General features: G+C 53.3%; 1 protein-coding gene across 4 annotated transcripts in view; it reads left to right on the top strand.

Annotated features, from left to right (window-relative positions):
* BBS9 (Bardet-Biedl syndrome 9) overlaps positions 1-12866 on the top strand; it is a 406580-nt gene that overhangs the window by 10671 nt on the left and 383043 nt on the right. For all 4 annotated transcript variants that reach the window (XR_012471048.1, XM_074198926.1, XM_074198924.1 and 1 more), the window contains exons 2-4: positions 4235-4357; positions 5122-5272; positions 6851-6915. Coding sequence is in view for 3 of the 4 variants with exons in the window: in XM_074198926.1 (XP_074055027.1) it covers positions 4246-4357; positions 5122-5272; positions 6851-6915 (328 nt within the window). In the remaining variant the exon portion in view is untranslated. The remainder of the gene's footprint in view (positions 1-4234; positions 4358-5121; positions 5273-6850; positions 6916-12866) is intronic.

The raw sequence follows: 12866 nt of genomic DNA, 5'->3' as shown, positions 1-12866 counted from the left end.
GAGGGATCTTCCATATGGTTGTTAATGGTTTTCTGACTCATTGGCTCAACTACTTGTCTTTTGTGGAGCGCCTCTGAGCTGGATAGGTTTGTATGGGTTCCCTGTTGATCCCGGCTTATCCCCTTAGCCAATGTCATGCTTTCTCACTTGCCAGTATGCTTTCTCCTTTCACTAACTGGATCCCTCTCAAAGCCTCTGGTGGCGTTGGGGCTGCCTTAGAATCCAATTGTCCCATTGAGCTTGCAGCCTGCTCCAGCCCCAGGTCCCCTACTAGTGGATTTCCATCTGGCCATTCCTTCCCCATAGTGTCCCGGGGCATGTTCCTGGAACTCCTCTGTGCATCTCCCCTTTGCTTCTTGGATTCCGTAGTATTTGTCATCCAGGTGGACCTGTCATCTACTACCTCTTAGGTGCTAGTAAGGCCTTTGAAGGTCTGGCTCTTGAGCTAGACTCTGGAAGGCATCAGGGGAGGACAGGCCCATGGAAAGGAACAGCATGGAAAATGCAAAGAAGCAGGAAGCCATAGGACTGTATTTTAGGAAGAAGTTCAGTCTGCTTAGAGAACAGTAGAAGTGAAGGAGAATAGTGGGAAATCCCATGTTTCAGTGGGTTGGGGCCAAGTTTTGAATTCCCTGGGTGCTTCATGAGGGCTTGATTAGCCAGATAATGAAGGTGCAGTCAAAGCATCTCCTCTCTCTCTGTTCTGTCCTGCTTCTCTCTACCTGTGTCATGTCAATATTTGCTGATTAAACAGTTTCTCCTTTCTGACTTTATGAGGGAAAAGAATCCAACCTTTGGGAAAGAGAAAAACCTCCATCCTCTCCTTGTGATTTCTCTTGTGCATATTCCAGTTGGGGTCACTGTTGACTCAGCTGAGTTATGCCAAAAGGACCTATTTGCCTAATTCCAGGATTTGGGGAGGAAGGTTGTGGGTCAGGAAGGGGGAACAAACCTATTTTCATCCATTCCTCATCTTGGACAGGTCAGCAAATCTCGCGAACGCAGAACCTGGCAGAAATCAAGTTCTCTGAATGGACCTGGACTAAGAGATTTAGTGGGAAGGTTCCCTGTTTTTGTTTTTCTGCCAGTTTTGCTCTTCCCCAACCCTGCCTTATTGAGCACAGCTCTTCTCCTCTTTCTGGTCCTCAGCTTGTGGTCTCCCCAGTTTCCTTGGTTCATTTATTTGACCCAACTCCACAACCTCCTCCTTCCTCTCTTCTCACCCACCTCTCCACATCTTATCCTCCAGCTTCTCTTCCTCACCTGACTGAAGTGGCTCTAGGAGGGGCCTGCAGTGAGCCCCAGACATGAGGGAGGCAAAGGCCCTGGGGTAGGAGATAGAAGTATGAGGAGAGCAGAGGCCCATGGGGCTGACCAGCAGCCCCATGAGGGTGGGAGGGGGATGAGGGAGAAGAGGAAGGTTGGTAGGGCAGTTTGGCTGCAGAAGCCAGATAGAAGAGCTTCCCTTTGGCCTCTGGGGCAGGGGGATCATTGTTGGTTATTGTTGGGGAGGTGGCCTGGCCAGCTCTGCTCTTGGGGCAGGTGACTTTGGTTCTTGTTAGAGGATGAGTTGAAAAGTGAAGCATGAGGCCTGAGACCAAGGGGATGCTTGTTTCAGCAGATCAGGAGAGAGTGGCGAGACTTGAGCTAGGGGGCTGCAACAGCAGGGAGCCCTTGAGTGTCTCTCTTGGGGAAGAGCAGGGACCAGGGGAGAGTCTCTCTGACATTGTCAGCCAGGGGGATCTTGCAGAAGTAGGGACTTTGCAAATGGGGGACTTTGGGGAAATGAGAAAGAATTCCATTTTGGGCATTTTTGAGTATGACCAAGAGGCCCATAGGGCAGCTAGGTGGTGCAGTGGATAGAGCACTGGTCTTTGAATCAGAGAGACAGGAGTTCAAATCCAGACACTAACTCAGACACTAACCAGCTGTATGACCTTGGGTAAGTCACTTCACCCTGACTGCCTCGCATCCAGGGCCATCTCCAGTTGTCTTGATCCATATCTGGCCACTGGACCCAGATGACTCTGGAAGAGAAAGTGAGGAGCCTGGGGACTTAGTATAGCGCCCCCCCCCCCCACTTAAATCCAATTTACATGTTTGTCATGGCATCACCTCCTGATGTTGTGGTCTTCTTTGAGAATGAAGGACAAACATTAGAGGCCCATGGGCTGCCCCTTTGTCATGTGCGTGGAGTCAATCCTGGGCACGGAAAGGATAATTAAACCCTTGGGAACAAGCCACACTACTGAGTGTGAGTTCTGGAGCTGAGCAGGGCAGGGTGGGGTGGGGGGTGGGGAGAGCCAGGAGAGGGCAGGGTTCCACAGACCCCAAGGAGAGGGACCCCACACTAATGACAGCTGAGAGAGGAGGTAGCCAGGCTAGGCTGGCCAGTCTGGGCCTGTACCCCACCCCCCCTTGGCAGCCTGCTGCTCTCCACTCCTCCTAATTGGTCTCTCTGCAGCCAATTTCTCTTCTCACCAATTGATCGGCTGCCTGGCTGTGAAAATGATTTTCCTCCGGCCCTGGGCCCGCTGAGCTGGCTCTGTTCTAATTGCCTCCCTGGTGCCTGTGAGATGGAAATGCCCCCTCCTCCCCAGGCTGCCCTCTCATCTCTGCCTTTCCCAACATGCTCCTCTCTGTCTCTCTTAGACTCCTGGGACTCCTACGGTGCTGCCACAGACCTGGACCTTTGTCTGGTTCATGTGGGTCCAGTGTGTGCTTATTGGGGTCAGAGAGTGTTTGGGCCTGCTCTTGGTGTCTTTCGGGCCAGGCCCAGGCCTTGCCACCAGAAGCCCTGGCCAGAGAATCCTCAGCTTGCCTGAGGGGCCACCTCATCCAGTGCTAAGGAAGGAAGGAAGGAATCCCGCCAAATTCTTCTGTCCAGTGTCCAACCCTCCACTGCCGCTGGAGAGGTCACTCCCCAGGGCCTTGTTATAGTCAAGATGATTTGGGGGGCAGAGGGGCTGGCAGCAGGGAAGGAGGCCCACAGGAGGGACTCTCGGAGCCTGACTTTTGAAGGAAAGCAGAAAGTGCATGGGCAGAAGGGGCCAGATCTCCAGGTGGACATCCCCATAGAGCCAGGGAAGGATAGCGAGGAGGGTGGAAGCCAGACTAGGAAAGCACCAAGAAGAGGGGTTTTCTGGGATTTGGACTTGATTCCAGCTGGTGCGCCCAGCCCCTGCCAGACTCGGTTTCCTGACTTGTCAAAGAGCACAGCAGAGGGGTATCTGTGCAGGCAGGGCCGCTGCCTGCTTCAAAAGTGGGGGGCAGTTACTGGGAAGTGACGACTGTGAAAATGAAAGCCAGGGAGGTGATTTCTCTTGTGGGAGCAGCCTTGGGCTGGGGCACCCTGGAAGACCGGAAGCTGCAGAGCTAGTGGGCTGTCTTCATCTTAGCAATGAAATTCTGTGGAAAAGGCCTCTAGCCAGGGCCTGAGGCAGTTCTTGAGGTTGGGGCCTCCTGCCAGCTGCAGATCCTTTGAGATCTGGTAAGGCCAAATACCCTGTGAACTGCATTTTGAGACTTAACTGGATTACCTCCACTTTGTGAGGTTTCCCTTTGTGCCTAGGGAGCCCTGTTTTGGGGCAGGGGTGGCCATGCAGTGTTCAGTTTGCCCATGATTTCTGACGTGGATTTGTCTGCAAGGGCAAAAGCAGTTTGTGACGGGGGCTGAGTCAAGTTCCTTCCCCGTCTTTGGTGAGATAAATGAACTCCTTCAGGATCCCAAGGCCCATGGCACATTGGAAGCATCTCCCTAATGATTCCTGGGGGGCTTTGCTTCCCCTGGTCTTCAGAGTCTTTGAGTTCATGACTTGATGGGTCAGATTGAAGGAGCCTCTGAAATGTGACCTGGAGAAGGGAGGCCTGGGTGGGGGTCTGAACCAGGAGCAAAGGGGGGAAGCATCTCCTGACGGGTAGAGCTGCCCAGGTGAGGTGGGCTGTTCTTCCTTGTAGGCCCGCAAGCTGAAGCTGGGTGAGCTTGGAGCAGCTTTGTTAGGGGGGAGATTTCTCTCCTGTCTGGGTGAGACTCGATTGCCTCTGAGGAAGGGTCTGGTGCTCCAAATCTGAAGTTTTCTGAAGACTTCCACCATTTTTGGCTGCAGGCTTCCAAGTTATTCCTAAAACAGAAGATTCTGAGTTAATTGGGCCCCTAGGCCTTATTGATTCCTCTAAAGAGATTTAGGACCGTGAAGTGTAGATTTTTACCTTGAAGTCAACCCTTTCTTTTTAGGGTAAAGGAAAATGTCCTTATTTAAAGCTCGAGACTGGTGGTCTACCGTCCTGGGAGAGAAAGAAGAGTTTGACCAAGGGTGCTTGTGTGTGGCTGATGTGGACAACAGCTGCAGTGGAGAGGGTAAGTCTAGCAGGGAAGGCTGCCCAGCTCGGCGGCCAGGTCCCTGGCCATTGGCTAAAGCTCATTCTGCCCTGCATGTTTGCAGCCCCAGGCCTGTCAGTTAATGTCTGGGCTTCCCCTAGCCCAGTCCCCTGATTTGCGGTCAAGGGAGCCGAGGAGCAGAGATGGAAGGTGACTTGGCCTTAGTCACATGGCTGCTGAGACTCAGTTTTTGGAAACAAAGGACCTGGATTCAAGGCCTGGCTTTGCTCCTTGCTGTCTCTGGAGGAGTCCTTTCCCTGCTTTGGACCTCACGTTTCCCATGTGTAAAAGGAGAGGGTTGAGGTCCCTTCCTCCAGTCCAAATCACCCATTGCTTTCTTTAGTTTGATTGTAAAGTCCCCAAATGGGCTGTTAGCTGATACAGTGGAGTCAGGAAGACCTGAGTTCAAATCCAGCCTCAGACACTTAGTACCTCGGCAAGTAACTTCATCCAGATTGCCTCAGTTTCTCATCTGTAAATTGAACCAGAGAAGGAAATGACCAACCACTCTAGTATCTCTGCCAAGAAAATGCCAAGTGGGATCATAAAGAGTCAGACCGAGTGATTTAACAAAACATATGGCCAAGAATGTCATTTCCTTGTATTTGCTTCTGCTAATGTCTTGTAGACAAGGGAAGCAAGGCTTGTAGCTCATGCTTAGCATCTCCACAGATGCAGGGCGTTTGCCCTCTAAGATGGTCCAGGATATGGTGCCTGCTCCATATTTCTTTGTCTTTCCCTAGATAAAATCGTTGTGGGCAGTTACACCGGCTATCTCCGGATCTTCTCCCCCCACCCCATCAAAGCTGGAGATGGAGCGCAAGCTGGAGATTTACTTCTCGAAGCTCATTTACGTGATCCAGTCCTCCAAGTGGAAGTGGGAAAATTTGTTTCGTAAGTAGAGTTGGCAAAAATCACAGTGATTAGCATCTTAATTATGGTAATTAAAGGTTTGCTTCCCTTAAGACCCACTCTGTCACTTTTCTAAAGTATCTCTGCCTGGAAAGTGAAGTGTCATTCCTGATTCTGAACCTTTTCCTTGGCGCCCTTTGCCAAGGACCCCCTGCTTAAGGATCCTCATATGGAAGTTATCATATGTCTCCATGGGTTTAATAAGCCAGACTTGAAAGGCAGCTGGTGCCCAGTTAGCTGGGACCCACCTGCAGAGATGGCCTAGGAAGCCCCCAGAGCTCTGGGGGGGGGGGGGAGGGAGTAAGAGAGAGAGAGTTCACGCAGTCACTAGGTACCACCCACCAGCTGGCGGTCATCACCTTTAGCTTGGGAGTTTAAAATCGAGTCCCTTCTGTCCTGAAGGGGGGAAGGCCACCCCATGTCTGTGAGTTTGCCCTTCAAGGCTGGTCCAAGCCAGGCCTGGTGGGAGGGTTTTGTGGCTTCTCTTGCAGAATGATCATTTTCCTGGTAAATATGTAATTTCTTTAGGGACAATTTTTCTTTGGTCTCTGGAGCACATGGGTTCTGTTAAGCGTGCATTTCTCTGGGGACATTTATCATGTCTGTATTTGAGGCCAGAAAACCCATTAAAAAGGAGGAAAAATGAAGCTCTAGATTCTCTCTTACCAGAACCATTTTGTTTCTGAGATGAAGCACAAATCGCCCCAATCTTGGAGGGTTATCTTTCCAGGTGACAAGGTGACAAATGGGTATTGCCTTTCGAGAGCCACTTAGTTTGGAGTGATTACTTGGATTTCAGGCCTGTGATAAGCTGGTGGGGAATTGAATTTACTGTTTCTTGTAATGGCCAAGTTCCTTCTCCTCTTTCCTGTTCCTCCCCCACCCAAAATCTAATCTGACTTGTATAAAGACTGAATGCTGCCTAAGTATGCTCTGTAAGAGAATGGAAATGAGAGGAAAAGGCAGGAATCAAGTTATGGTGGACAAAATGGAATCCCTCAGTTTATCCGGGGGGAAAAATGGAGATGGGGGTCTAGAAACCCACCATGTGGGCTTGTATGATGATTGAGCTCAGTCAGCGTTTGCTAAGTGACTTTGGTATAAGAGGGGGGCCGAGACGAGCCCTGTGTTTCAAGGGGCTTCTAGGCTATTGCGGGGGGGTCTGACATAGGCTCAGATGATACAAAGACAAGGAGGGATGTGCCGGGACATCAGGGCCAAGGAGGAGATTTTGTGTGTGTGTGTGTGTGTGTGTGTGTGTGTGCACGCATGTGTGTGTGTGCGTGTGCGTGCACACATGTAGGACATAAATAGGTTTAAGGGTAAAAAGTCTACCTCAAATTGATTTCTCAGTTTAAACACTTTGGTAGGAGGTATAATCCTACCCCCCATCAGGGGCCAGGACTGCTTTTGCCTGACTTTGTCCTTGCAAGGCTTGCCTGTAGAGTCAAGCCCCATGTGTTCTGACCGAGGCCTTGTTGATTGACTGCCTGACCTAGCTCCTGCTCTGTATGGGGCCCTGCCCTGCATGCCATGCTAAACTTCTCTTGTCTTTGACAGAGGGACGGAGCTGCTCCACCTGGCCGTGCTGCACTCCAGAAAGCTTTGTGTCTACTCTGTCTCAGGTAAGATGAACATTGTGCCTCACAACACCACGTGTCTTCATTTCTCTATTAAGAAGCTTTCCGGAAGCCACAGGACAGCTTGTGCTTGGGTTTTGACAAGAGCCCTAAGCCCCGACCTTGGGTTGAAAGTGATCCACTTGGTGGTGTTCTCCTTTCTCTCCACTAACCTAGAGGCCCTCTGTCTGTCTTTCCTGGGCTGATGGCTCAGATGATGATGATGATGATTATGGTGGTGGTGATGGTGATGATGATGATGATGATGATGATGGTAATGGGGAGAGTGATGATGGTGATGATGATGGTGGTGGTGGTGACGGTGATGGTAATGATGGTAGCTGATATTTACTGGGTCCTGAAATGCTTGGGTTTTACTTGTAGTATCTCATTTGCCCACCATAACTTTGAGAAGAAGATCCCTGTTGTTCAGAGAGATCCTTGATTTTCAGTTTCCTCCCTCTGGGGGCTCCTGCAGAGTATTTAAAGCCAAACTGAGGCTGGGATTCTTGGGGTTCAGGGGCAGTGGATGCTGGTTGGCTTCTGCATGGGGGGAGGAGCAGGAGCTGGGAGCCCCAGCTGGGAGGATGGGCCAATGCAAACAGGGGCGTTTCTCGCCCTAGATGACCCCGAGATGTCCCCTCATTGCTTTTTTGGGGCCGCTGCCCGACCAGAGTCACCCAAGCCTCCCTGGGACGCCTCGGCAGGAATCGAGGGAGGATGGTTTGGATCCTTTGCTGCAAGACATTTTGTGGCAAGGTAGAGGTTTGTAGCTGTTGGAGCTGTTGCACGTGCCTTTTGTTCTTTTAAAATAGCATTTGTTCTATCTTTTCCAATTGCACGGAAAGACAAGTTTTAACATCCAATTAAAAGAAGTTTTAGAGTTCCCCATCTTCTCGCTTCATCCCCAGCCCCCTTCTGAAGACTGGAAGCATGGGGTGCAGGCTCTTTAAAGAGAGACTTCTGGCTGACTTTGGACACAGGCCATGGGATGCTGGACCACTCAGTCTTTTTTGCCTTAGTTTCCCCCTCTGTAAAACAGGGCTGATTCCAGCACTCCCTCCAGGACCATAGGGGGAAACGCTTGGATGATGACTGGGGTGCCAGAGATGCGTGCCATGAGTGGCATTACTGAAGTCTTATTTGTGCAAAACCAGTGGCCAGGCCATCTCAGACTGACCTTCAAAGCTTGCTTGGCCTAGCTGCCCTGACCTTTGTAGGATTATTTCCGCCCCGCGCTCCTGCCTGGCACCTGCCTCTGGCCCAGCCGGCCCAGCCGTGCTCTCTGGTTTCCCCGGCCCCAGGAAGCTCCTTCCCAGAAGCCCCCCTTCCCAAAGTAGCCAACTTGTCTTCATTTTCTGTGACTGGCAGATGGGATGGGGATGGCCCCTTGTTGTCTTTAGAGCCCCAGGGCCCAGCTCTGGGACTGGCCTCGAGGCTGCTCCTGGGGAGGAGGGAATCTGTCAGAGTTGGGGAGTGGGAAGAATATGGGGTGTGGGTCTCAGTTTCCTCTGGGATGTGATTTTCAGATTGAGGGAGACTGAAGTATGTCTGGAGGTAGGGAAAGGAGCACTAGAGAGTGAAAGGCTGTGGGGGGGAGGGAGGGAGGAAGAGAGGGGGAGAGAGAGAGAGAGAGACAGAGAGAGAGAGAGAGAGAGAGAGACAGAGAGACAGAGACACACACAGAGAGAGACAGAGAGAGAGAGAGAGAGACAGAAAAAAGCAGAGACAGAGACAAATAGACAAGAGACAGGAAGAGAGAGACTGAAGTTAAATTTACTGGAAAAGAGCCAGATGCGAGGGACCGGGAGGGGGCCATGTAAGAGGAGCTGACCTGAGTCAGGAGAAGGGGCAAGGGGAAGGGAAGAGCCTCCTTCTGGAAGGTCCGTGCTTTTCTATTCCCATTTTACGGAGGGAGAAGCCGAGTCAGAGATTAGGGCTTTGCCCGCTGATCCCCGAGTCTGGGCTCTGTTGGAATCTCGACTCTGCATCGGTGGAGGGCTTGTTCACCTTGGGAGACTTGGGCCTCATCTCCTGTAGACCTTTCAGCCTCATTCAACAAGTTGTTGCTTAAGCACCTCCTCTGGGGTAGCATTTCTTGTGCCCCTGCTGGGTGCCAGAGCCTCTGCTGCTGCCCCTGGGATCTGGATACCAAGAAGGGGCAACCCCCGGCCCCCAGCAGCTTGGATCCTCATGGGGGACACAGCTGGAATGCCTGAGAGAGCGGGGGAACCCTCCAACAGGGGCGGGAGGATGCTGTTTCCAAAGGGGACTGGAGGCTGGAGCAGCCAGATTGCCTTGTGGGTGGTGGGCCCGTGTCCCTCGCCCTTAGGGCTGTGTGGAGAGGGGCTGTAAAGACGGAACAGAGCAGTTTGCCTTTTCCCAAAAGGCTGTGGGAGCCCCTGAAGTTATTGCTGGGGAGCCTGCAACCCCTCCTGGCCTCTGCCTGACCTCCCTGGCTGGCTCTCTGTCCAATCTGCGCCCCCCCCCCCCCAGGCCTGCCGGTGATCTCAGCAGCTAGAATCTGTATGCCGGGGGTCCCTACACAGCCTCGGCCTCTGTCCAAGCTCCCCGCTGCCGGTCCCTCTTCCTCCTAGTACACCTGACTGTCTGACCCATGTTGATGCCTCTCAGACTTGGCATGTCTGAGGCAGAACTTGAGATGGGTCCCCTCTGGCCCTCTGCTCTTCCTCGGATGGCCTGCACACACCCCATAAAGCCAGTCTCTTGCCTCTACTTTTGCAGTCTCCGGTATGTTCCCCCTCCCCTTCTCTGACCCTGCCCCTACTGGGCTAGGCCCTCAGCACCAGACATCCGGACCCCTCCCCATATTCAGTGTCCTCTGTGGCTCCCCAGGGCCTCCAGGGTCAAACACAAAAGCCCCAGCTTGGCTCCTCAAGCCCTAAGGATCTGGGTCTCCCCTTTCCAGATTTCTTCCACCTCACTCTCCTGCCCCATTCTGCCCCCTCTCTCCCAGGCTGGCATCCCCCCATACCCTTAGTACCAACCCCTTCCTCCCAGCCGCTCCCATTTCTGCTGCTGTGTGTGCTCCTATGAATGGTTGTTGCACCTCCGTTGCTCCCTTAGAAGGGGAGCTTTCTTTTTTTGGGGTGGCGGCTTTTGCTTTTCTCTTCATCCCAGTGTTTGGGAGCTCCTGGCAAATAGTAGGTGCTTAATAGCTGCCTGGTGACAAAGTCATCGCTGGAGGTCTTTGCCCACAGGTGTGGGGGGGCTGACCCAGCCTGAGCCCGGCCTGTCACACCCAGGACCCCCAGGGATCTGATCCAGGGACCCTCAGCCTCTGGGGCCTTTTCTCCTGAGACCTTCTGGTGTTTGTTTGATTTGTGAGCGTAGAGATGCAGGGAGAAGGGCTCACTCGTATGGAGCACGCACATCAATGCATGTGTCTACCTGCACATACGTGGGCGCACACACACTGACGAAGGAGAGGGCTGCTTCTTTGTTCTCCCCCAAACCAAAGCATTCGTTAAAGTGCCTTGGTAAGAAAAGTACCAGCAGGTCCAGATGTCTGCAACGACCTGGCTGGGTACCCCAGCCCCATGGTTTGTAGAGATGGCCCCCCACCCCTCGGTCCCAGACCCCGGGAGCTGACGTGCACGTCAGGGGGCCTGCAGGATCCTTTGTCTCCCTCTCCATCTGCAGGCCTCCCCCTGAGGGAGGCTGTGCCCGCTTGGGCTTTGTGTTCCCAGGGTCCGACCCCACACCTGCGATGTGGCCGCCGCTCGATTTTTCCTCACTTGCTGCACTACGCCCTTGTTGGCAGAATGGTGTGGGTCTTTCAATATTAGTTGTGATAATGGTCGGCCTTTCTCCAGGACCCTTTGTAAAGAGATGGGCCTTTATTTCTGGGACGAGCCCAGGGTCCTTAAAGCCCCAGCAGGATTGTGCCTGGGACCCCCCTCCCTGACCATTTGTCCCATCTGCTCCAGAGAGAAAAATCACAGGGAATGAGCGCCCTGGGCACCTATTCACAGCCTGTGTTTGTGTGTGTGTGTGTGTGTGTGTGTGTGTGTGTGTGTGTGTGCGTGCGCGCACGTGTGTCTGTGTGTGTGTGTGTGTGGCCAGGCCTAGCATGGGGGACGTGTGTAGCAGCCATTGTCTCTGACCACCTGCAGCCTCCAGTCCATTTGGCTGAGGGCTGCTCTTCCCAGGTTCTCGTTCTCTCTCTCTCTCTCTCTCTCTCTCTCTCTCTCTCTCTCTCTCTCTCTCTCTCTCTCTCACACACACACACAGACACGCACAGAGACACTCACAGACACACACATGCACAGAGACACAGACATGCACAGAGACACACAAACACACAGACACATAGATACACAGACCCAAACACAGACACACACAGACAACAGACACACACAGACACAGACACACACAGACGACAGGCCCACAGAGACACACACAGACACACACGCACAAAGATACAGACACACAGAGACACACAGACATATAGACACACACAGACATACAGACACACAGAGACACACATACACATAGAGACACACACACACACACACACACACACACACACACACACACTCTCTCTCTGCTACCTGCCGCAGTACTCTGTTTTGCCGCCCTTCCTCCCTGACCAGCGAGCCGAATGCTCCCTCTAGTGACCACCGTCTCAGCTAGTCAGCTTAGTTTCCGAGCTGTCTGAGGCCGGCTCCTGTACAGCCAGGGTTTGTCTTCAGTTGCTCCCTCTGCTGGGGAGGGGGGCTCCTCTCCAGAATTTGAGGTGCCACTTGAACCCCTGGGGATCCAGGGAGTTGCCTCTGACTGACCAGGACATTGCCAACACATTGCCCATAGAGTCACCAATAAGCTGCGACTTTCCTCGGGCAGCATCCGGTTGGCCGGGCCCTCTCCTGCCCTCAGCTCTGGGTGCGTCGGTGGGTGGGTGGGGTCTCCTCAGGGGTCTCTGTCTGCTCCAGGGATTCTTTATCTGACTGACAGAGGGATCTTCTCTAAGGGCAGTTCTGACCCTGTTGTGCCCACTCCCTATAACCTCCAAAGACACCCCTGATGCTCTCTGTGGGGCACTGATCCTCTTCCTGCCACCCCCTCTGCCCAGTTGAGGAGCAGAGACAAGCCCCTGGAGGTGGGGGCCAGCATGCTGTGACTGAGCAGGATTTGAACTCCAGAGGTGGTCCTGACTCTACCCCACAGTCCCTGGCCCCTGGTCTAGTCCGTCTCTCACATCTCTGCCCACATCCCAGGATTCCTCTCTTGAAGACCCGACTCAGCCTTCCATATCTCCTGTTGCGGGATAGGAGTTCTTGGATTTGCTGGGCACCCTCATAGAGCAGAGGCCCCTTTGGGCCCTGAAGACTCTTTCCAGAGCATTTTGTGGTGCGTGGTTGGGCTCCTGTGCCCCCTCCTCTCTCTGGAGCCCCCACGGTGCTCTGGGCACTGCCCCGTCTGGCCTCAGCCCCAACTGCGCTCTGTTCTTCCATTGTTGTCTTCAGGGTCCCAGTGCTGGCTGGGGGGCGATGTGGGGCAGTGGACAGAGCGCTGACCATGGCCCGAGTGGCCCGCGTGGCCCGCCTGCTCCTGGCGCCTCTTGCCTTGGGACTAGATGTGTTGAGCCTTGGGTTCCTCAGCTGGGGTTGTTCTTAAGGTGGAAGAAGAGGAGCTGGAGAGAGGGAGAGATGGAGGGAGGGAGAGACACAGAGATGGGGAGAGAAGGAAGAGGGAGCCAGAGACAGACAGTGGCAGACACAGAGACAGACAGAGACACAGAGGCAGAAGGACAGAGGAGCCAGAGCCAGAGACCCAGAGTCAGAGACAGACAGACAGAAAGACAGAGACACAGAGACAGAGAAAGGGAGGACAGAGAGTGAAGAGGGACAGAGGGAGCCACAGGCAGAAACAGAGACAGACAGAAGGACAGAGAGAGAGAGAGAGAGAGAGAGAGAAGGACAGAGGGAGAGGAA

The sequence above is a fragment of the Macrotis lagotis genome, chromosome 8 (assembly GCF_037893015.1).
Source record: "Macrotis lagotis isolate mMagLag1 chromosome 8, bilby.v1.9.chrom.fasta, whole genome shotgun sequence".
Taxonomy (NCBI): Eukaryota; Metazoa; Chordata; class Mammalia; order Peramelemorphia; family Peramelidae; genus Macrotis; species Macrotis lagotis.
The sequence above is the reverse complement of the archived record's forward strand: the minus strand, read 5'-3'. Positions and strand labels throughout refer to the sequence as shown.